General features: G+C 47.3%; 1 protein-coding gene across 1 annotated transcript in view; it reads right to left on the bottom strand.

The window, feature by feature from the left end:
* fbn2b (fibrillin 2b) overlaps window positions 1-25312 on the bottom strand; it is a 310225-nt gene that overhangs the window by 152160 nt on the left and 132753 nt on the right. The window contains exons 13-22 of the mRNA XM_038776744.1: window positions 23627-23752; window positions 15692-15814; window positions 14188-14310; window positions 12951-13103; window positions 10938-10991; window positions 9928-10053; window positions 7560-7685; window positions 6381-6500; window positions 1969-2106; window positions 449-499 (exon numbers count right to left, since the gene is read on the bottom strand). Coding sequence (XP_038632672.1) covers window positions 449-499; window positions 1969-2106; window positions 6381-6500; window positions 7560-7685; window positions 9928-10053; window positions 10938-10991; window positions 12951-13103; window positions 14188-14310; window positions 15692-15814; window positions 23627-23752 — 1140 coding nt within the window. The remainder of the gene's footprint in view (window positions 1-448; window positions 500-1968; window positions 2107-6380; window positions 6501-7559; window positions 7686-9927; window positions 10054-10937; window positions 10992-12950; window positions 13104-14187; window positions 14311-15691; window positions 15815-23626; window positions 23753-25312) is intronic.

Here is a 25312-nt window from a genome sequence, read left to right on the forward strand (position 1 = left end):
GCCGCAGAAACCCAGGGAAACTGTGCTAATGGCCACAGATACCAGGGGGAAAGAGTGTTAATGGCAGTCCCCAGAGAGGACAAAAGATGTGAACGGTCGAACAGCAGGGAAACTAACATCAGAGGATGAACTGTAGGTGTGGGGGGAGGGAGAGGGGGAAGCAAAGAGGAGAAAGGTGCAGGAAAGGTGGATAAGATTGCGGGGGTGGGGGGGGGGGAATTAAATACATATTAAGAAAGAAAGAAATGGTAAAAGACAATTAAAATGAAATGAAAACAAATGGGTCGAGGTGGGGCTGATCATCTGAAGTTGTTGAATAGAGATTCACTGTCACCTGCTTACACTATGGCACAAATCTAACTGCTGTGAATTTATGTCATTGTCTGAATCAGTTCTGGGTGATTTAACCCTTGTTACAGTTGGAATTATGGAACATTTTTAATCTGACCTTCGCAGGTAACACCCTTCACCCTGGCGTAGCCTCTGGGACAGGTTGGATCTGCAAAAGAAATATAAAGAGTGTTTGATAAATCAAGCTCTTGGCTGTTGATTTTCATTTCCCCCCTGTGCCTGTGACAGCAAAACGGTAATCATTCAACTCCGCGAGCCTGGTCTGTTAGATCCAACGGCTGACTAATTCTGGGGTTTCATTTTAAGTGGTGAAATCCATTTATTAGAATGGAACATTGACTAATAACATGTTGTGCAAAGGCATTTTGTGGAAACATCTGAACTTTGCAAACTGGAGCAAGGCAACGTCAGGGACAAGGCAGAAAAATCACAACTTTGGAGAAATTTGAATGGTGTATTAATCTCGGAACTTTATAAAGAGCTCATGGAGTGGGAGGAAACCCAGATAGGGGAGGTTATGCGTAAGTGAGAGGATGTGCTGGGGAAGGAGCTAGAGGCGGGTCTGTGGGAGGATGATAGTGTATTATTTATTTTTTAATTTTTAAAAAATTTAGAGTACCCAATTAATTTTTTCCAATTATGGGGCAATCTAATGTGGCCAATCCACCTACCCTGCACATCTTTGGGTTGTGTGGGCGAAACCCAGGCAAACACGGGGAGAATGTGCAAACTCCACAAAGACAGTGACCCAGAGCCGGGATCGAACCTGTGACCTCGGCGCAGTGAGGCAGCAGTGCTAACCACTGCACCACCATGCTGCCCTGATGGTGTATTATGTATGCTAAAAAGAGAGGCTGCAATAATAATAATTGTGCTTAAGTTAAATATGTAAATCCAGGTATTAGAAATTAATTCTGCCTGGGGTGAGAATGCAGATTTTGTCCATTCGAATATGTGGGCAATAATTTATTAAGTTTACACATCTGGCACCAGCATCTTCTGCTGACATGCACACTGGAAATGAGTGTGCACACATCCCATCATGTTATATCCATTAAGCCTATATTGTGTAGCCCAGCAGGATCAAGGTTCTTGGAGCAAGAGCATTACTTCTCGCGACATCATGTTTCCCTCATTGGACAGCAGTTGGCTGCCGCCTTGAGTCTATCTCCAATTCTGCTGCCTTCCTTGTCATCTGCTCAAATTGGGCACAATAAACATCAAGATGCAGCTTCCCACCGGCACTTCAAACATTTGGGAGCAGTGTCTCTCCTATGTCCCTACGCTCTAATAAAGAGAATACTGCGCCCAGCTGTCATGTCTCTGGACATTGACCTTTTGGTCGATAACAAACTGATCCAAGTGCCTAAATCCCACTCACGCATTGGGTGAGTGTGTAACTTAGCACTCAGCCTTTTCCTTAATATTTTCAAATAATGAACTGTGGAGAAACAAGCACTCAGAGCTGAATTATAAAATAGAGACCCCGCCAGATTTTGCTTACAGTGTGTGTCGTTTAATATCAATAACGTGCGACAATCCCCCCCCCCGCCCGTGCCCCCCCCCCTACCCCCCCCCCACCCCCATCCCACTAAACCCCTCAGACAAGGTGAGTACCCAGCTCGCAGTGTTCGCAAGGACTTCCCCAGGCCGCTCCCAGAGTGGCACAGCATTCGGATTTCAGCGTAGCTCCATTGATGTTCACCTCACAGCGCCCATCCTGAATGTTCAGCCAGCACGTTCCCTTCATACTGTCTGTTGGAAAAAGCAGAGAACCGGATTTGTCACACTTTCTTCCAAAACGCCCTCCACTCTCCTCCCCTTCCTTCAAATCCTCAAATCACACCGTCGCTCCCCCACCTCCACACCAACACAGACACCAGTGAGCCTACAGACTTGACTCAGGCTCACAGAGAGTGCTGGCCTCTGACAAAGTGTGGAAAAGGAAATATACCATTGAGTGTGGAGCAGTTTGAGAAACCCATCAAACGGCATCACCCACCAGGACCAAACTAACTCCTCATGTGCCTCAGTGGCTCGAATCCACTGCTAACTCCTGCCTCCGTGACTTAGTCACAGCCTGTTACCTCAGTGACAGCCTTTGACCTCCGTGTCCTAAACCAGTGTTTTTCAAACTTATTTTCCGGGGACACATTTGTACCAACCGGCCAACCTTTGGCGCCCATGCCGGCCGACCTTCGGACCCATGGCAGCCGACCTTCGCAACCCACATCTGCCTACCTTTGCAATCCACCATTTTAGACCATAAGACATAGGAGTAGAATTAGGCCACTTGGCCCATCGAGTCTGCTCCGACATTCAATCATGGCTGATATTTTCTCATCCCCATTCTCCTGCCTTCTCCCCATAACCCTTGATCTCCTTATTAATCAAGAACCTATCTCTGTCTTAAAGATACTCAGATTTTCACTCAGACACTCACATTTTCTCTTACCTTGTTTGCTGCTGACAAATTGGAGGAATCGAAATCGCGCCCAAAGCATGCTCTCTGTCTCCCTTGAGAACCACGCGGTTCTGGGCATGCATACCAATGAGTGGGCACGCATGCGCAGTGCGGCCGCATTTTTTTTATATGGTCGCGGCCGTCATTTTGACGTTGAAAGCCGGCTGTTGCGCGCAAATCTGCGCAATCGGGAGCGCTGTGATGGACAGCTCCGCGACCCTCCCAACACCCACCTGCGACCCCGACTTTGAAAATACCTGTCCTAAACCACTCATGGAAAAGCTGGCGGGTGGAGGCAAATAGTTGTTAGAAATCAAATTGCAACCAATAAAAATTGTTTTTCAAATAATCTGAACCCATCACTTTTGTTTAGAATCCCAGCAGAATCACCACTGTCACAATTCTGTCCACTTGTCCCAATAGTTTTTATTCCTGGTTGCTACTTAAAGGCTGAATTCGCTGCTCCCTTCACTCTGTCTCAAAGTTTGAATACAGGAATATAGTAATAGATCAGAAGAGATTGTAGATTTAGAAATTTCCACACAAACAAAATGGAAGCTTCATTCCAAATTTACCTTTGTTAAAACATCTACCCAGGATCTCCCTGATGGCACAGCGAGCTTGTCCAGACTCGTCCTCCAATTTAATAGAACATAGAACAGTACAGCACAGAACAGGCCCTTCGGCCCTCGATGTTGTGCTGAGCAATGATCACCCTACTCAAACCCACGTATCCACCCTATACCCATAACCCAACAACCCCCCCTTAACCTTACTTTTTAGGACACTACGGGCAATTTAGCATGGCCAATCCACCTAACCCCGCACATCTTTGGACTGTGGGAGGAAACCGGAGCACCCGGAGGAAACCCACGCACACACGGGGAGGACGTGCAGACTCCACACAGACAGTGACCCAGCCGGGAATCGAACCTGGGACCCTGGAGCTGTGAAGCATTTATGCTAACCACCATGCTACCGTGCTGCCCGATTTGTACTGAGCTAACTGGAGTTAAAAACGCTGCAGGCATTTCCTGGTTTGGGGAAATAGGGGGATTTGAACAATTACAGCTCTTGTAAAGTGGTGTTGGGCTGAAGAGAGGATCTGGCTGCCACCCTCTCCAGAGTCTCAGTTCACACTCAGGGCAAGGTACCTGAGACCCATGAATTCCATAACTCACTGAATGACAGGAGGAAAAGGGAGAAAACGGGACAATGTTGGAAGCGCAGTGCTCTGCACAAGCACCCACTGTCACAGGGTAGGACTAGGCATAGATTGCTGTCAAGCTCTGCTCAGCTCCCAGTCTGATCCATGTTATAGAACACTACAGAACATAGAACACTACAGCGCAGTACGGGCCCTTCGGCCCTCGATGTTGCGCCGACGATGTTGGCTGGAGGATTGAGAATTGTTGGACAGGGTCACACCTGGGAACATTTTTCTGCCTTATAACAGCAAGCTATATAGGGTAAGGTCTGAGATTAAGCCAGTTTGTTTGCAACCTTGGTGTCACATTTGACCCCAAGGTGAGCTTTCAACTTCATATAATCGCCATCACTAAGACCACCAATTTCCACCTCTGTACCATCGCCTGAATTTGCCTGACCTCAACATTAAGAGGATTATTATTGACCAAAAACTGAACTGGACCAGCCATAAAAATATTGGGTGGGATTCTCCATCCCACCGCACCCATTTTCTGGTGCGGCACCCCCCCCCACAGGCAGCGAGATTCTCCATCCCGGCAGCCGGCCAATGGGGTTTCCCCATTGTGGGCACCCCCACGCCGTCGGGAAATCCGCGGGTATGAGTGTGCTGCCAGTGAAACGGATGATACCGCCGATGGGAGAATCCAGCTGATCATGCCTCCAAGGGCCGGTTAGAGGCTAGGCATCCTGCAGTGAATAACTCACCTCCTGACTCCCCAAAGCCTGTCCACTATCTAAAAGGCACAAGTCAGGACTGCGATGGAACATTCTCCACTTGCCTGGATGACAGCAGTTCCAATAACATTCACGAAGCTCAACACCATCCAGAGTAAAGCAGCCTCCTTGATTGGCACCATATCCACCACCTTAAACATTCACTTCCACCGCCACTGACGCACGGTAACAGGCGTGTGTACCATCCTCAACATGCACTGCAGGAACTCACCAAGGCTCCTTAGGCAGCACTTTCCAAAGCCATGGCCACTACCATCTAGAAAGACAAGGGCAGCAGACATATGGCAGCACCACCACCTGGAGGTTCCCCTCCAAGTCACTCTTCAGCCCAACTTAGAAATATATCGCTGTTCCTTCACTGTTGCTGGGCCAAACGCCTGGAACTCCCTCCCTAACAGCATGGTGGGTGTACCTACACCTTATAGGCTGCAGCGGTTCAAGAAGGCAGCTCATTACCACAATCTCAAGGGCTATTAGGGATGAGCAATAAATGCTGGCTTTGTCAGCAACACCCACACCCCAAGAATTAATTGAAAAAAACATCTGTTGCTAAAACCCTCGTCCAGTTGTGATACTAGACTTGACTATTCCAGTGTACTCCTGGCCCGTCTCCCACATGAAATGAAATGAAAATCGCTTATTGTCACAAGTAGGCTTCAAATGAAGTTACTGTGAAAAGCCCCTAGTCGCCACATTCCGGCACCTGTTCGGGGAGGCTGGTACGGGAATTGAACCATGCTGCTGGCCTGCCTTGGTCTGCTTTAAAAGCCAGTGATTTAGCTCTGTGCTAAACCAGCCTCGATATTCTACCCTTGGTTAACTCACAGTCATCCAAAACTCTGCTGCTCATTTCTTAACTGGCACCTCGGTGTTTACATTGGCTTCTTATCCGGCAACACTTTGATTTTAAAAATTAAGAAGGATTTTAAAATCATTTCTTTCAAATCTCTCCATGGCCTTGCTCCTCCCTCTCTGTGTAACCTCCTCCCGTTCCAAACCCTCCCGAGATACCTGCGCTCCTCTAACTCTAACCTCTTGTGCGTCCCGAATTTTAATCGCGTCACCATTGCTGGCTGCACCTTCAGTTGCCTCAGGAAGATCCTCTTTATACCTCACCGCCTCTGTCGCGCACTTTCCTCCTTTAAGAAAATCCTTAAAACTACCTCCTCTGACCAACTTTGTTTGTCCAACCTATTTATTATCCCCTTATGTAGCTTGGTGTCAGATTTTGATTTATAAGGTTCCAATAAAGAATACAGCACAGGAGCAGGTCCTTCGGCCCTCCAAGCCTGCGGTGCCTTGGGACAATGTTATGACATTAAAGTTGCTATATAAATGTAAGTTGTAGTTGTTGACGCTTGGGAAAGGGCCATTCAGGGGCATTAGGTCTGGCAGATTAAGGGATCAAGTGAGAGAGAAACCCCCCAAATTAAACCATGAAGAAAACAGGGCTCAGTCCACAGCTTTGCAGCTGAAGCAAATAGTTTGGTGAATGCAAACAGAGAAGGGACCTGGGTTACTCACTGAGCCCCAGACTGACTCTTCCCTTGTGGAACATGGCGCTGGGTGAACAGATCAGCTTGGACTGTCGTGCCTGATATATTGCTACCATTTGACTTACCAATGCAGATGGTTCTGGTTGGGTCCAGTTTGCTGCCAAGTGAACATTCGCAGATGAACGAGCCCGCCATATTTCGGCAGTAACCATTCACACACGGGCTGGATTCACACTCATTCACATCTGGAAATACAAAAGCAGGATTACGTACACTCGCTCACATATGGCGATACAGATGCTGGGTTATTACAGATACTGGTGGCCGGTTTAGCTCGGTTGGCTGGACAGCTGGTTTGTGATGCAAAGCGAGGCCAACGCTGTGGGTTCAATTCCCGTACCAGCTGAGATTATTCAGGAAGGCCCCGTCTTCTCAACATTGCCCCTCGCTGCGGTGTGGTGATCAGTGCAGAAGGAGGCCATTCGCCCATCGAGTCTCAAAACTGCCTCTGGTCATCTGGGACTATGGTGACTTTACTTTATTTTTTTCACGGACAGGATGGCCATACATATACTGAATTTGCTATCAATGTGCCTCCATTGACCAATAATGATGAAAGCATATTGCCCATTCTAAGTGACATTTTGCTCAGTTCAGCCCATCCAACCAGAAGGAACCTGTAGCTTTATGAATCTGTAGTAATGTTACAGCTCTCCAGGAAACAGGCATGGGGAAGGGCACCAGTCTTTGAGAAGCAGGAGCTACCATGGCCCCAGGATAGCTGGCAAATTATTAGTTTGGTTAGTTTGTGCGGCATGGATGCTTCAGCGAGAACCTTTGGGTTTGTAAAGATCTCTATATTTTCCAACCTCTGCCCTCACAACGATTTCCATCTATAATAATAATTATAATAATCTTTATTGTCACAAGTAGGCTTATATTAACACTGCAATGAAGTTACTGTGAAAAGCCCCTAGTCACCACATTCCAGCGCCTGTTCAGGTACACAGAGGGAGAATTCAGAATGTCCAAATTACCTAATAGCACGTCTTTCGGGACTTGTGGGAGGAAACACACACAGACATGGGGAGAACATGCAGACTCTGCACAGACAGTGACCCAAGCGGGGAATCGAACCTGGGACCCTGGCACTGTGAAGCCACAATGCGACCCACTATGCTACCGTACTGCCCACAGTGTAATTGTGGAGAAAAATCCATGTTCTCTGTTGTGGGATCAGAATTGTTGGCACACTAGCTAAAAAATAATATTCTGGTCAACTAACATGATTTCTAGATTCTCACCTTCACAGGTTTCAGTATCAGGTTTGAAGATGTAACCTGTGGGGCAGGTGCATGTGTAGCTGCCTGGAGTGTTACGACACAGTCCATTATCACACAACAGCATGTTGACGGAGCACTCATCGATATCTGGGGAAAGAAGCATAGTTTTATAATGTAGGTTACTCCAGAAAACATTGTAAACCATGTGGCACACAGTATGTGAGCAATTGTCTAATTGTCCTCAGTCTGCTTGAGGCAGGTGAATTTCAGCAAAGTACCAAGGTTCAGTATTTACCCCAGCCTTTCAGGCCCCTCAAACAAATCCTCTGCTCACTCATCCTTCCCTCGTTCTCATCATTCACTCTCATTCCCCTCCATCCTTGCTCAGCCTGTCCAAACATTATTACCCTGTCATTTGTTCCCTTCACCTATCCCCCCACCCATGCTGACCTGATCATTGCAAGACCAACACTCTGTGTGACTCTGGTATATTGTAAGGGAGGAGCAGCTTGACCTAGAGCAAAGGAAGGTTATGGAGCATAGAAACACAGAAACATAGAAAATAGGAGCAGGAGGAGGCCATTCAGCCCTTCAAGCCTGCTCTGCTATTCATTATGATCATGGCTGATCATCCGACTCAAAAGACTGACCCCGCCTTCCCCCAATATCCTTTGATCCCTTTTGCCTCAAGACCTATATCTAACTGCTTCGAGATAACATACAATGTTTTGGCCTCAACAATTCCTGCGGTAACGAATTCCACAGGCTCACCACTCTCTTGGTGAAGAAAGTTCTCCGCATCTCAGTCTTAAATGGTCTACCCTGTATCCTTAAACTGTGACTCCCCCACCACTAGGAACATCTTTCCTGCATCTACCCTGTCTGAAAATGTATATGTTTCTATGAGATCTCGCCTCATTCTTCTGAACTCGAGCGAACATAATCCTAACCAACTCAATTTTTCCTCATATGTCAGTCCTGCCATCCCAGGAATTAGTCTGGCAAACCTTTGCTGCATTCCTCACCAGCAAGAACATCCTTCCTCACACAAGGAGGCTAAAACTACACACAATATTCTCGGTGTGGCCTCACCAAGGCCCTGTATAATTGCAGCAAGACATCCCTGCTTCTCTACTCGAATCGCCTCACTATTGATGTGTTGGGTATGCTGGGTCTGCGAGGACTGCGTTTACCATAGCAGTGAGAGAGATAGGCTTCCAACACTTGGAGAAATGCAACTCTATTTTATTTAACTATGAGCTGTTAAACATACTTGCACTGTGGGTCGGCACTATGTAGAGTTGACTGGAGACCTGAGACTAACCTGACCAGACTATACTGCTAGCACATGGTAGATGTTCGTGTTGCTGATCACGGGCTCTGGCTGTCTCAGAGGCTGCATCCCGAGAGAGCGGGAAAACTAGTGCCCTCTGGCTTTATAGTGGGCGTGTCCTGTCTGGTGATTGGCTGCTGTGTTCTGTGTGTTGATTGGTCATTCAGTGTGTCAGTCAGTGTCTGTCTATGAACCATCATATACTTGTGTGCATATTATGACAGCTATGAAGGCCAACCTGCCATTTGCCTTCTTTACTTCCTCCTGCATGCTGACCTTCAGTGACTGGAGTACAAGAACACCCAGGTCTCATTATACATTCCCCTCTCTCAACTTGTAGCCATTCAGATAATAATCTACCTTCCTGATTTTGCTACCAAAGTGGATAACCTCACATTTATCCACATTGTACTGCATCTGCCATGCATTTGCCCACGCAGTCAGCTTGTTCAAAACACACTGAGAACAGCAGACAGGAGGCAGATGCCCCATTGATATTTATATTTTGATGGAACAAAGGGAGTGGTTACACAATAGTCTCAGAGGAGGGTGAAAGAACTGAAGTGGGTCAAACTTCTGTGTTTTTGCGCTAGATATTTTCTTAGATTTGGGGGTACTGGCCACTCTCATAAGCAAACCTTATTGTCCCTAAGATCTGGAGTGTTCCCCTTTCTGCCCAATAGAGGGTGAATAAATTACAGGAACTGCATTCTGTCCATAATTTACTGGAATGTAACACAAGTCAGTGTGAATCTCCCCTCGTAGATAGATGGAGTGAAGATTATACCCTTTCCTAACAGGAACTCGAGCTTTAATCAACCAGTGGTAGTTTTTGCATCTGACAGATTAATCAACAATAAATAGCACAACACAATTATTGTCCCTGGTTTGATTCAGAAGATGATGGATGTGCAACTGGCTTTCAGAGAAGGTGATATTATTCTGTGCATTATCAAATGATCCACAGTGGATCAGGATGCCCCTTGATGTTCCACGGGAGTGATTTTCAAATCCGATTCCGCCTTCCCAGCCGGAGTAACGCAGTCCCACACTCACCCACACAATTCTTGCCGCTGACGTCAGACTCGTAGCCGATGTTGCAGATACAGCGGTAACTACCGCGTAAGTTCTCACAATTCCCATTGGCGCAGATGTCAGGGTCGAGAGCACACTCGTTGATATCTAGGAGCAAAGCAAAATGCATACTAACCAATGCTTTATTGGCCTCTCTCCTCTTGTTCACAAGAGGTGACTAGGGGACGCATTAGCTGCCCATCGGTACTTGCTGTCTAGGTTTACAGCAAGTCAAATTCCTTCATTATATCAAGCAATTCGGGCCTCATCTTGGAGCTTGGGTGCCATATTCTGACTGTTTTTCAGTGAAGCTACAAATCAGAGAGTTTGGTGGACGGAGCTTTGAAGGTAGAATTATAGAATTTACAGTGCAGAAGGAGGCCATTCAGCCCATCGAGTCTGCACCGGCTCCTGGAAAGAGCACCCTACCCAAGGTTAACACCACCACCCTATCCCCATAACCCAGTAACCCCACCCAACACTAAGGGCAATTTTCGACACTAAGGGCAATTTATCATGGCCAATGCACCTAACCAATGACTATCCTATCTGGATATATGGCGGGAGTCTCTGGTTGTGTTCGACCCGAGAACAGAAATACCCCCCCCCCCACGAGGTCAATGGACCTTGAAATGGTCCCACCCGCCCATGACAATTCCCGGGGCAGATGGGACCAGGAAATATACCCCATACTATTTATTGAAAAGGTGTTTGAATATTTTGGATCCTTCTTTCACGTTTTGCAGACGGTTAGTGAGGAAATAACTCATCACTTTCACGTAAATCCTCAATATGGAGCAAAGAACCCGACAAAGGTCCGTTACAGACTGGCATTGGTCGAGGCCCCAAATGGTACAAGCTCGCCAACATCATGCCATCTTTTATCCACTCACGGCCACAAATAAAATCTGCTCCTGTTGAGATTAGTGTCAAAGGAAAAGGAAACGCAATGCAAGTTTTGCCCAGTCAGGCCAGCTGGTTCTTGCGCCTACCTCGTCCATCAGCTGTGATCCCGATGCCACTGCTGCACAAAGCCTGGAACTCAGCTGCGGAAACAAGAGTGAGAATGAAGCAAATCAGAAACACGGCAATCTGAATCACTGCCATCAACCACAAGAACGGAATCCAGGGGCTGAGCATTCCCAGATGGGAATATCGCTTGCAGGGAATTCTGGTTGGGAAATCAGGGTTGATTTAAATGGATAAAAAAAATAATAAAATCAAGGATCGAGATCTCCCCACCTTTTTTAAAAATTCATGGGATGTGGACATCGCTGGCGAGGTCAGTATTTGATGCCCATCCCTAACCACCCTTGAACTGAGTGGCTTGCTCGGCCATTTCAGAGGGAAGTGAAGAGTCAACCACATTGCTGTGCATCTGGAGTCACATGTAAGCAAGACCAGGTAAGGAAGGCAGATTTCCCTCCCTGAGGGCCATTAGCGAACAGGGTGGGTTTTCATAACAATCGATGGTAGTTTCATGGTCACCATGACTGAGACTATGACTCCGGCACTAAGGATCTGGGTTTGTATCGCGGCCCTGGGTCACTGTCCATGTGGAGTTTGCACATTCTCCCCGTGTCTGCGTGGGCTTCAGCCCCACAACCCAAAGGTGTGCAGGGTAGGTGGATTGGCCATGCTAAATTGGCCCTTAATTGGGAAAAAAAAAATTGGGTATTCTAAATTTATTTTTTAAAAAAGAGGGCAGCACGGTGGCGCAGTGGTTAGCACTGCTGCCTCACGGCGCTGAGGTCCCAGGTTCGATCCCGGCTCTGGGTCACTGTCCGTGTGGAGTTTGCACATTCTCCCCGTGTTTGCGTGGGTTTCGCCCCCACAACCCAAAGATGTGCAGGGTAGGTGGATTGGCCACGCTAAATTGCCCCTTAATTGGAAAAAATTAATTGGGTACTCTAAATTTATTTTTTAAATGTAGCACCTTTCATGGTAGCAGGCCACTCCGAAGGGTTTTCACAACCCACAAAGAAGATTTTGAAATCCAGTCACTGTTACAAGGTGGAAACCCCTGCAGCCAATTGCACACAGCAAGATCCCATCAAAAGTAACGTGTTAATGACCAGATTATTAATGACAGATGTGTTTTTGTGTTGTTGGTTGAAGGATAAATGCTGGCCAAGATTAACAATACAGGGGATTAGTAATGCTTTGCAATTGCCTTGAGGACCTGAATGAAATCAGCAGAGATTTTTAAATGGATGGGCATTTACTGAACTGCACAAAATGGTTGCTGAACTTAATAACTATGGGGTAATTCTTCTAATTGAGTCATCATTTAATAAATTCAGTTTTAGCATCTTAAAAAATAAATGTAGGAACATTTGAATGATTTTACTTCCTCTCAGGCAAGTCATTTAAAATCATAATCATAAGATCATAAGAAATAGGAGGAGTAGGCCATTCGGCCCATTGACCCTGTCCACCACTCAATAAAATCATGACTAATCTGATTGTGGTCTTAGCTCCACTTTCCTTCCTGTCCCCATAACCCTCGATTTACTTTATGATCCTAATTTATTATTGCAATCTGTTCAGAACCCATTTGTGCGAGAGAATAGCTGGTTGGCACATTCCATACAAGTGCCACAAATAAACAGGATTTGTCCTCCCAAATCAATTTTTTCCTGTCTTACTGCTGAAGGCAATGTGTCTGATCAGCCAGCAGGTGGAGCTCACATCCCTCTCTACAGCTGATTCTCTCCGACGGACGCCAGGTGAGATGGCCATCTGCCCATTGAATTTGTTCAGAAAATAGAGTTCTGTGTGTCCCTATGAGCTAGCGTTCAAATGCAGCAAAGGGTCAGTGGCGTTTTTGGAAAGTTGCTGAAGGAAGAAAAGTGCCACAAAACAAGATCAACCAAATGAACAGGCTGACGAAAGATGCCTTTGTTTGGAAGATGATGATGTGACACTCAGTTTGAGTCCTACTTGGCTTCTTTTCCAAAGGTCAGCGCCTATGTCATTGCCAAACACAGAGAAGGCGAACTTACCCGAAGTCCTGGCTGGGCAGGGTTGGCAAGGCTCTCCAAATCCGTGGTCCGGGCTGGCACAACAGCACTCCGATTTGGTCACGGCCCCAGAGAAAGGTCGGGCACAGGTGCCCTTTTTGATGGCTCCATAGCAAGTGCTGCGCATGTGGGTATCTGAAAGGAATGAAGAATGCCATTGGTTGCTGTGGGACGGGAGGGGAATCATTAGCGCTGACAACACTTCACCACAGCAGCAACAATAACAACTGCCCTCGTTTAAATATGGCCTTTACGGCAGCAAGGTGTTTCACGCAGGCAGAGGGAATAAGGTGGTAATTCAAAGTGAGGAAAAATTGGTCGAACAGATGGGATTCAGTGAAGACCTTATAGGAGGCGAGGGGGGGGAATAGCTTTGGGGATTAGGGGGAAGCTGGCGCCTAGGCAGCTGAAGGCACCTTTGTTAATTGTACGGCAAATGTGGGGAGGGGCACGAGAGGCCAGAGTCAGGAGAATGGGGGGGAGGGGGAGAGAGAGAGAGAGAGAGAGAGAGAGGGGAGGAGGAGGAGGAGGAGGAGCAGTTGTCGGAAGTTTCCGAGATGGGGAAGACGGAGGCCATGGAAGGCGTTAAACACAACAGCGTGAATTTACATAAAGTCTTTGACGAAAAACAATATCCCAAACTGCTTCACAAGAGGCCACACAATCATCAATAAATGGATTCTGAGAAAAGGGAGATGTTAGGAGGGGTGACCAAACATTTGTCAAAGAACAGGGTTATTGGAAAAAGTCTTGAAGATTGTACGGGAGCTGAGAATGTGAGGGGGGGGGGGTCACCAATTGTGGGGATCAGTGAGGGGGTAACACAAAAAACTAGTCATAGGGACAGAGAATTTGGGACGGGCTGTGGGGCTGGATGAGAGGTGGGGCGGGAGGGGGAAGAGGCCAAAATTCAGCAATAGAGTGCAATTCAGAGGCAAGTTAAACTGCTTGACGAACCTCTCCAGATGTCTGAAGTAGCCAGTGAGTTTGAGTCGGCATCTCAAGCCTAGGCTGACAACTGAATGTGGTACATCGACAGCATTGAGAGTTGAAGTGGAAGACTTCAGCCGAAGAGTGGCAGACAGATTGGAAATGCACCCATATATATGGAGCAAGAAATAAGGGAGGTGCCACAAGTCACAGAACACTCTGTGTGCGTTTCACAGTCATCGCCATTGGGAATCTCAGTGAAGCTTAGCTACTAGTTTAAGTTACTCACCAACACACACGCGTCCGTCCACTCCAATGGCCAGCCCCGGAGGACACTCACATCTGAAGGAACCTTCTGAGTTAATGCAGCGGCCATTCATGCAGATACCAGGTGTATGACATTCATCAATATCTGCAGTTAGAAGGAGAATCATTCGGAATTAGAGGGTTGGTGCAAATTAAACAACAGCTAATGAGAAACAGAATACAGAAACCAATTCAAATCTGCGACACACTCTTCTGAAGACTCTGAGAGTTTATTTAGGACTGAACTTGAGCCAGAGGACAGAAAGAAGCCACGTTCAATGATGCTAACCTGACCTAGCACAGTACTGAGTGCAGAACAAATTTCTCTCAATACCACTGGGCTCGGGAGAAGGAACACAGTCAGGAATCATGCTCCTGGTCACTATTCGGGAATTCTGCTATGAAATCCCTTTGTGGATGTCAGTGAGGAGCGAATCGGACTCAGCTGTGATGATCTCCATTGTCCATCCTCTGGCTGGCACACTCTGTCTAGATTGGTAAAGAATGGCCACTTAGGTGCGGTACCATAGGTTGACCAGTAGTTGTAGCCCAGTAACTATCAGCATCCCTCGAAGAAGGGAAGTGGGAAGAATAATCACAGAAGATGGAAAAAAGGAAACAAGTATGTTTTTGTTCTGTGTTTCTACTTGTGCATTTGTTCTGTACGCAGGTAGCACAATGTGAGTTTGTGTGTTGTTGAACACATCCCGCAGCACCAATCAAACAAATGGAATATTAAGGAATAGCCTGACAGTTAGAGAGTGACAAGACTCAGCACTGAAGGAATCAGCTTCCTACTTCCTCATCTAGAGAGTTATGTGGGCAGGAGATGGAAAATATCTGAAGATAATTTCCACTATTGAGTCTGTCCCCACTGTACCTGTTGTACCTTCTGTTCTCTCTAACTAGTATCATCGAAAATACATCAGCAGCCATTTATCATCATTGTTTGTGAGAGGGCAGCACGGTGGCACAGTGGTTAGCACTGCTGTCTTAAGGCACCAAGGTCCAAGGTTCGATCCTGGCTCTGGGTGACTGTCCGTGTGGAGTTTGCACATTCTCCCAGTGTTTGCGTGGGTTTCGCCCCCACAACCCAAAGATGTTCAGGTAGTGGACTGGCCATGCTAAATTGCCCCTTAATTGGAAAAAATGAATTGGGTAATCTAAATTGTTTTAAAAAATAATTGTTTGTGAGCTCTTGTTGGGCACAAACTATTTTAACAGCATCTGCTTACAAAACAACAGTCACTACACTTAAAAATAACTCACTGTATGTCGGGTGCCTTGGAGCAGTCTAAATTATGTAATAATATATTTTATAATAAGGGATATAGTGTATTTCTCGAGGCTTCTTACATATTTATTAGTTGTACTGGAAGCAGAACCTTACCCACACAATAACTTCCAGTTAATAAGTTCTTACCCAAACAGTAACACCTAGTATCAGACCCATAACTATACAGTAACATCCATTCACTCATCCTTACCCACACAGTAACGGCCATTAGGAGCGAGGACAAAGCCATTCTTGCAGATACATTTAAAGCTGCCATCCTCGTTGATGCACATTCCATTCAGGCACATGTTGGTAGTGGCACATTCATCATGATCTGGGGATAATATTCATTATTTGTCAGTCTTGCGAATCCTGTTAACTTTGGATACATTATAGGCAACACATGAATTTGAAAAGCCTGTGTATTGCAGGAAGAAGGACAATCTGAGGTCTTGAGATAGCTTGAGTTAAAATATCACTTGAGTTAGTTTTGAATTGTTACGTATTGAAGTTGGATTATAAGTTTAGGAAGAATTTGGTGATGATCACACAATGTAAAGCACTTACCGTGACTCCTCAGATACTGACGCAATTGGTTTCCATGCGCAGCTTGACCTGGCTAATATCAGGCTTGGGCTGACAGGTGGCAAGTGACATTTGGACCACCCAAGTATCAGACAATAAACATCTCCAACAAGAGAGAATCTAACCACCTCTTCTTGATATTCAGTGACATTACCATCACCGAATCCCCCATTATCAACATCCTGGGGGTTACCATTGGCCTCACTTTGGTCAGATGAGTCCTGTGCATCAACTTGAATTGGATCAGACTTAAGCCGAGCACATAAAGATGTGGTGTTGACCTTGTGAAAGGCATCACTCCATACCTTATCATCAAGAATGGGACCCAAATCACCCTCCCATTTCAGCTTGACCTCATTCAACAGAGCCAACTCCGCTGATAGGATCTGGCCGTACATGCACAAAATAATCTACCACCAGGCCCAGCCAAAGACAAGATCCTCTTCAACAGGAAGGACGGTAGTTCCAAGGGAAGAGGGCAAACGTTCCCTCCACGAACAAGTGCCCAAACCTCTCCAAACCCTTCCCCTCCCATGACCTAAACATTGTGTTCAAACCTGCTGGCAAGAAAATGGCGATTATTACAGATATGGGCCAGCAAACATATGGCTCTAAGTTTAAAATGTTGGCTGAACTGCTTCCAGATTCTCAGGGCAGACACCACCTCCGGATTCAGTGGAAATCTTGCCGGAGAGAATGGCAGCGATGCGGTTACTAATGCACCAAGGCAAGAACCTTTACAGGAACTCGCCTCCGTTTGCCCCCTCCAGTTGGGGCACTGGGGAGGGGGAGAGGACAACATTTAATGGACGACGTATATTGGCCGACAATTGCTGACCTTGATGAAGTCTGACTAGTCTTCCGAAATCACATTTGGGAGGCAGGGCTCCAACCGCAGTGGCAGCACTTTAGCCAGTAACTTAGTGTCCGCATTTAGGGACCTTGGGCGCAATCTAACAGCTGCGGTGAGGCGGAAGAGCAGCTCACCGCAGCGCAGCATGGCCGATAAAAGCTGGGAGATCCCGTTCCCGGGATCTACCCGGCTCACAACACTTTGTGAGATCCAAAGCAATCTCCCAAGATGTTGTGATGTAAATCTCGCCCATTATGGGCGGGATCACCTTTTGGCAAATCTGCACATTAGTGCGAGACAGTTAGTCTCACTCGAATGTGCAGAATAACAATGTACCTGAGGCTTTAGGATTCATACACCTCGCCTCGGAGACCTTGGGTGAGTACCATTCAGCATGGGCCCCCACAAATGGGGACCAGATGAATGGATGCGGGTGTCCCAGTGGAACGGAGAGCCCCAATTGCATGCCCTTTGGGCAATGTGGTGCCCTGGCACTGCTGGTGCCACTTGGGTACCCTGGCAGTACCACCTGGGTGCCAGACTGGCACTGCCAAAGTCCCTAGGTGTATTGTAAGCCATCAGGGGCACTACTAGAGTGCTAGGTTGGCACTCCCAAGGTGCCAAGCTGGCATTTTTTGCATGCATCCAATTGGGCCAGGGATACTCTGCATGGGCATTGGGTGGGTGGGTGGGGACCAGGAACGCTCCTATAGTGCATGCGGGCTGGGGGTGGGTGGGGCTTGCTTTGAGGGCCTCGGAGATTAGGACACCATTTTCTCACGCTACACTGGGGAGTTCCGGCGAGCAGAGCTCCCCAGAGTACAGAATGGGGCCATGTGTGGCCTCGGCCGTGCATTCATCGCTGAGGCCCCTTATACAATGTGAGTTGCGTTGAATAGCCATGTGTTTCTCAGCGCTGCGAGCTCCAGGAATCACACAGGTAAATGCGTCGCTGTGGGACTTTGTTCCTCTTTAGTTGAATCGAGCCCCATGGTCTTTCTTAAGGATCAAGGAAATAGAGACTTGCACGCATGTAAAGGGCAAAGAATCCTGGGATAAGGAGTCATAAACATATCTAAAATTCAGGGCGGCACGGTGGCGTAGTGGTTAGCACTGCTGCCTCACAGCGCCAAGGACCCATGTTCGATCCCGGCCCCGGTTACTATCCGTGTGGAGTTTGTACATTCTCCCCGTGTTTGCGTGGGTTTTGCCCCCACAACCCAAAGATGGGCAGGGTAGGTGGATTTGGAACGCTAAATTGCCCCTTAATTGGATAAAAAAATTGGGCACTTTAAATTTATTTTAAAAACCATCTAAATTTAGAGGCACCAATTGCCCCGCAAACATCTCATAAAACTCAATGGGGAAATCATTGGGCCAGGACCTTGACCCGTGTGCATCAGTCCAATGCATTTCATAGTTTCCTCTGGGCTCAACGGGTATTCCAACTCTTCACGCCTCTCCCGCTCCACAGCTGGGATGGATAATCCATCCAAAAATCTGTCATGGTCGAACTCTCCGTCAGGGGCTCTGATCTATAGTGATCCCGATAAAACGTTTCATAAGCTGCATTGAGCTGTGATGGGGCAGAAATCAAGCTGCTACTTTCGTCCGTCTCAGCTGTTGAATTAAAAGGCGACTGACCTTCTCCCTATGTTCATAATCCACGTTGCAGCTGGTCCACGGCCTTATCCATTGATAATAATTCAACTTGTGTATGCAGCTTTTTCCTACTTGCCAACAATTCTGGGGTTGGGGAAAGTGAGTACTGGTGGTCCAGCTCAATGATGGAGTCCGCCAGCCTCTGCTGCTCCGCCCTCGCTGCCTTTTCCATGTGCGCAAAGTAGGAAATTATCTGCTCCCTGATTACCACCTTAAGGGCTTCCCACAGCATAGAAGGTGAGATAGTCTCACTTTTATTAAATTTAATATATTCCCCAATGGCGTTGGACATGCATTCACAAAATTTCTTGTCTGCTAATAATGTTGTATCTAATCTCCATGGCGGACACTGGGGGACCTGATTCCAGCACCAAATCAGCAAAATGTGGGGCATGGTCCGAAATCACAATCACCGAGTAGCCCACCACCTCCATAAAAGGGAGGAGGACCCTATCCACCTCAAACAAGTTGATACGCGTGGATATCTGGTGAACATGGGAGAAGAAAGATAAATCTTTATGGGTACAAAGAGCACCATGATCTGCACCCCTCCCCCCCCCCCCCCCCCCACCCCAATCTGTTCCATGAAAACCAACAAAGCTCTGGCCACCCCTGACGGCATCAGAGATTTGGGCTTGGGCCGATCCAGCCTGGGGGCAGAACACAATTTAAGTCATCCTTCAAAATGAGTTGATGTAATTCCAAATTGGGGATGGAGGCGAGCAGTTTAGTATTATCCCAGTTTGGAGGATAGAACCATTGGGGTGCCCGCCAAAGACCCACAGGCAATAACATGTCTACTACCGGGGTCAGCCAAGATCTTAACGGCAGAAATGTGAACCCTTTTATTGATTGATATTGCCGCACTGCGGGCCCTCCGATCAAAGCCCCAAATGAAAAACTTGTCCCACCCACCCCTCTGACCCGCAATGGAGTCTCTTGCAGAAACACCACATTGGCATTTAAACTCTCAAGTTGATAGGGCGGCATGGTGGTGCAGTGGTTAGCACTGCTGCCCCATGGCTCTGAGGACCCGGCTTCAATCCCAGGCCTGGGTCACTGTCCGTGTGGAGTTTGCACATTCTCCCTGCATCTGCATGGGTTCCACCCCCACAACACAAAAAGATGTGCGGGATCGGTGGATTGGCCACGCTAAATTACCCCTCAATTGGAAGAAAAATAATTGGTAACTCAAAATTATTTTTTTTTTAAACACTCAAGGTGAGCAACTACCCTCGACCTTTTCACTCGGTCATTCAACCTCCTCCCATTCCAGGTGACCAAACGGATTGGGAGCCTATCTAAAACAGAAAATGAGCTGCAGTCAACCCCAATCTCCACTGCTGCTAGCCAACTCTGTGGCTAGCAGGGCGGCTCCCACCCAGAGTGAAGGAAAATGCTTCGAGAAAAAACCCCACAAAGTATAAAAACCCCTTAAAACGTAGAACTCCAACAGGGTGCGATATATTTTCACAGCAGTTAGAACAAAAACACACATAAAACTAAACCCCAAACCCAAGCTCAGCTTGTGCAACATTCAACACCAACAAGAACAGAAAAATGCAAACATGAACAAGGAACCACAACAATTCCACATATCAATATGCCCATCCCCAATATCCCAAAACCTCACTCAACTTGTGCACAGCCTATGCTTCTTTACAGAGGAATCCCCCGGCATATCGGAAAAATAGTCTTTCTCCTCAAAAGTCGCTCTTAGTCCCGCTGGCTCATCACCCCAAACCAGACGCCACTTTTGTACAGGGTGGCCTTCGCCTTTGTTGAACTCCACCCGCCTCTTCGCAAGCTCCGCTCCCACGTCCTGGTAAAACCTGATGGCATGGCCTTCCCATTTCTATTCATGATGCTACCTTGCCCATCTCAAGGCCCGCTCTTCTTCCTTGAAGCTGTGAAACTTCACGATTCCTGCTAGAGGTGGTTCGTTGGGACGAGGCTTCTGTAGGAGTGTCTAGAGGGCCCTGTCCAGCTTAGGAGGGTACACGAGTCCACCCTGCCCCACCATCTTCCCAAACATCTCTGCAAAAAACTCTGTGGGAGTTGAGCCTACCCACAATTCAGATGTTTTGCCTTTCAATTCAGCCTTCAGCGCTTTATTTGCACCAGCCATCAGAGGCATCTCTTCTTCCAGAGAGGCAATCTGATTGTTATGTCCTGAAAGGGCTTCCTCCATGCCTTGTATCATGGCTCCATGTTCTTCTACCGTTTTGTGGGTCCTCTCCGACGACAAACGGCTGGGTGCCAAGGCATCTTCCATCAATTTGCGGAGGTCCCCAATACAACCCACCCGTGTTGGCCGTTAGTGGAGTGTCCCGAGTCCCAGAGGCTGCCTCCGACATTTTTATCACTGACGGGTTCTAAGAGGCCTCCAGCTCTGTCGACAAACTTCTACTTTCTGCCTTTTTTCTCCTGGATCTTCCAGGCGCTTCACCTGTGCAGGTACCTTGTTGCTTCACAGCGCCAGGGATCAGTTTTGATTCCCAGCTTGGGTCACTGTTTGTGCGGAGTCTACACATTATCGCAGTGTCTGCATGGATTTCTTCCCAGTGCTCCGGTTTCCTCCCACAAGTCCCAAAAGATGTGCTTGTTAGGTAAATTGGACATTTAGAATTCTCCTGTGTACCCAAACATGCGCCAGAGTGTGGCGAGTAGGAGATTTTCACAGTAATGTTAGCCTATTTATGACACTCATAAAGATTATAATAATGAATGAAAATAGGCCCCAAATCTAAGTGAAAAGGGTGAACAGTGCAGTACTCTAGTGGGAGCCACTTCATGCACGTCTTCCCCCTGCAAAAGTCCACCAGAAGCTCTGTACAGAGCTCCAGGGCATCTGATTCACAGCATATAAAGAAGAATCTTAACTCAGGAACAAAGCAGTATAAAGATGATTTCTTGAGGTACGGTTTTGTCAATTGTGCCAATGCTAATAAGGATGCAAAGCCCAAGTGTGTTATATGCAGGGAAATACTGGCAAATGAGAGGGGAAGTTTCATATTTTGAAAGAGAAGTGGTGGGTGACAAATCTATTTTTGTGGTTGAGACCTTAGAATCAGTTTTAACTTATGACTGACTCCAAATGAAAAGACAGCGCTGCTGTTCCTGATCTGTGAAAGCACATTAAAAACAGCTAAAAGCTCACGAGGCTGTCAACATTCATAGAAGCATCTTCCAGAAGTATTCAGTGCTGAGTAAAACAAGCATTTTGTTGCTATTGTCCTTCATGATGACCTGCATGTACGAGGTTGGATTTTCCATCCTCACAAAGATGAAGACGGCACAAAGGAACTGGTTGAACTTTGCACCTGATATGCGCATTGCCCCCTCCTCCTGTAAACCTGATTGGAGTGAGATTATGAGGACCAGGCAGGCTCCCCTATCACATTAAAGGGAAGCGAACATGACATGTGTCCTGAAGGTCGGCCGATGTGGGCCGCGTAGGTTAGCCGGCGTATTTCATGAAGGTCAACCCACCCTGGGTCCTGCGGGGCAGCCGGCTGGCAAAACTGGGTCCCGGGGAAAAGTTAGAAAAACACTGCTGTACTGATCAGTGAAGTTCAATCCAAGCTTGAAGAACAACAGCTCATCTTTTGATTAGGCACTTCACAGCCTTTCGAACTCAACATGGGGTTCAACAATTTCAGTCCGTAACCCCATTTTTGTTTGCCTTTCTTTGCCTAATTTGTTTCCTCTTAGTTTTGCTTTCAGATAGCAGCATACCAGCTTTAAGTACATCTCTTGCCTGTTTCTAAGACTAAATCCTTTATCATTCAATGTCTCCTGTCTTCCACCCTAACTCTTTTGTCCTTGTGCCACCCACTCCTTGCTGAACACCTATTGCATCTCTAACTCTTCCCGGTTCTGTTTAAAGTTTGTCAGCCTGAAACTCGCTGGTGAGATCTTGTTTTCCGATTCCCCCTCGCCCCATGCCGCTAACATGAGGTCCCCGCCCAGGAAGGCCAGGATCCTCATTTCAATATGTTTACTTACAATTCGTGGGCTTCCCTGTCGTATTGCACCCCCACAATAGGAATTCCTCCCTTGCCGGATTATCTGGAAAGAAAAGCTGGCTGTGCAGCCTCCGAGCTACACGTTGGTTTTCTCACCTCAGCCAACACTCTGTGCAGAGAAGGAAAATACCGTCCAATAACTTGCCGACGGTGAAATCGGGAATGGTGATCATGCAGAGGAGAATGGTTCCCAACGCCAAAATCACAGCAGGCGCCGGTTTGAAGACGGGTCCCGATGCTCCAGGCCCTCCAAATCGGCATCATCGGGATGCGCGCCGTGTGCAGTCGCAACCCTATCGGAATATCATTAGCGGGCCCACCCGCAATGCTCCGCCTACGATGGGCTGAGTTACTGACGGCGCAGGTCATGCGTGGTCTCAGCGATCGTGAGCCTGGCGTGGTGGCTGTGGAGAGAGAGAGAGGGCGTGCCGACAGTGTCCAGCGTTGCCCCATTCGGTCGGGATCCGTGCCGCTGGCCGGGGGGGTTTCAGCCAGGGTTGGGGAGAGTAGTGGGGGTGGTCAGGAGGTGGGTTGTGGGGTCGGAGTGGGCGGGGTACGTGGTCCAGCACAGCCGGCACCTTCTTTTCTGGCGTGATCGGTGCGTGTGTGGGGTTAGGCGTACGCGCGGCTGCAGCTTGTCAGCCCTGCGCATGTGCCAACCGCATGTTTTGTGGGTGTTTCACACGGTGCCAATGCTAGCCCCTCTCCGGTAGCGGAATTGGTGCAGGTTTTGCACCGATTTTCCCCTTGTGAAATACCACGGAACCTCAGTTGGCGTCGGCCCTTAGCCTCAGGAATGGGGAATCCAGCTCCCTGTTTCTCACTGCGCAGATACTGCCTAATGTGCAAGCTGAGTTATTCCAACATTTTCTGGGTGTTTTCAGAGATAATTTTGCTTCCTTCTCGGAGTCCTGTGTTGAGGGTGTAACTTTATGTGTTTGCTCTCTAGAATTCAAGATTTTAGAAATGAACTCTACTGTTTGTTGTAGATTGATCAGTTTGGGTGAAGCACACTTACCAACGCAGTTCTTTCCATTTGGGGTGAGCTCAAAGCCAGCGTTGCAGATACACTGGAAGCTTCCGTCAGTGTTAACACACCGGCCGTTCCTGCATAAAACACCGTTCTGGATACACTCGTCGATATCTAGGGAGCAAAGAGAAAGCTGATAGTTAGGATGTCGCCCACCCAGACTCACCTGCATACTCCTGTCACATGGCCAACTTGGGTTGGTGTTACAGGCACACCCTTACTGCTGTTATTTGGGATGTTCCTTGATGTGAGAGAACATTCCTGAAGAAAAAATCACTAATGGTCCTGTTATACCAGAAGTGTTAATGGTAAGTATGTAATCTGAGAGAGCTTTGTAAAAGATCTTCACCAGAGAATTTATGGAAAGGATCCGGCACATATTGGATTTTAAGGAGAACATGCTCAATGGCGCAGATTCCTAGCTTCCACCAGTGGGGCCTGGGGAAAGTTCCTTCACCTGACTCTGGCTGTGGACTCAAGCTGCCAATAAAAGCTATTAATGCAATTTTCACAGTGCTGGTGTGTGAGAATCACCTCTGATGTCATGATAAGACCAACCAGGCTGTCACAAACACAACTCCCCTGTGAGATTCACGGTAACATTACTGCATGTGTAGTCCCAATGACACTTTCAGCGTGACCATGTCTGCATAAATCGCAAAGATGTACAGCTTCACGTTTTCCAAAAATCCACTTTGGAAGACGTCCAATGGGATATTGATCCCCATTTAGACCAGCTTCTAGTTCAACCCAAGCACAAAATGGTGACCCCCCAGCGCCGGTTACTTTTGGCAGTGAAGCTGGTAACTCTCTGGTGGCAACAGTCGAATATGATTAACCACCAGGCCTTACCTCTTGCCTCCAGTTCCTGTGTTTGAGTCCAGCCTAGACAGATGCTGAAAACAGCTCTTGCCAACATCTGTTTAGATTTCTAAGTAAAATGGATCTGGAAACGGGCAAATTGAACTCTCAGTGGGCAGCAATCTAAACAGTCCAAACCACAGCAGCTAGAAACTCAAAATGAAAGGACGCTTGTGTGAGTTTGCTCCATCTGGTATTTTGATGCATTGACTCCACTCAGTGAGATAATGGGAACAAGAGCTTTTGCAATTACTGGGCTCAAACCCAGGACAGCTACAGCATACTCATGTAATCTGCAGCCGTTCTATCCGAGCCCATGCTATCCAAATGCTGCTGTTCTCTATGTGTTGCTTTTCATTGGACACCCGATCTTTGAGCCAGCAGTCACTTCCCACCTGTCATGGGCAGAAAGTAAATCAAAACATTTTAAATGATGCCCAGGGGTTTAAAAAGCCCAGAACTGATTTTGTGTAGGAATGGGAGAATTCCTAATCTCCCACCTATCTGAAATCAACTTCAAGTTAAAAACATGACCAAAGTGTTTCTCAAGTCTGGCAAAATCCCAATTTCTTTCATTTATCCATTGACAGCATGTCGGCCCTGAAGTCTGGGATATTGGCCCACACTTCTCTGCCTCTCTTTAAATTATTCCAAAATCTTACCTCTTGCATCAATCTTTTGATCACCTGCCCTAACATCCCTTTGTGTGGCGGGTGTCAAATTGTTCTCTCTGTGCATTGCCTTCCACAGATTCCCTACAGTGCAGCAGAGGCTATTTGGCTCATCGTGTTTGCACCGATTCTATTCAAGAGC

The sequence above is a fragment of the Scyliorhinus canicula genome, chromosome 18 (genome assembly GCF_902713615.1).
Source record: "Scyliorhinus canicula chromosome 18, sScyCan1.1, whole genome shotgun sequence".
Lineage (NCBI taxonomy): Eukaryota > Metazoa > Chordata > Chondrichthyes > Carcharhiniformes > Scyliorhinidae > Scyliorhinus > Scyliorhinus canicula.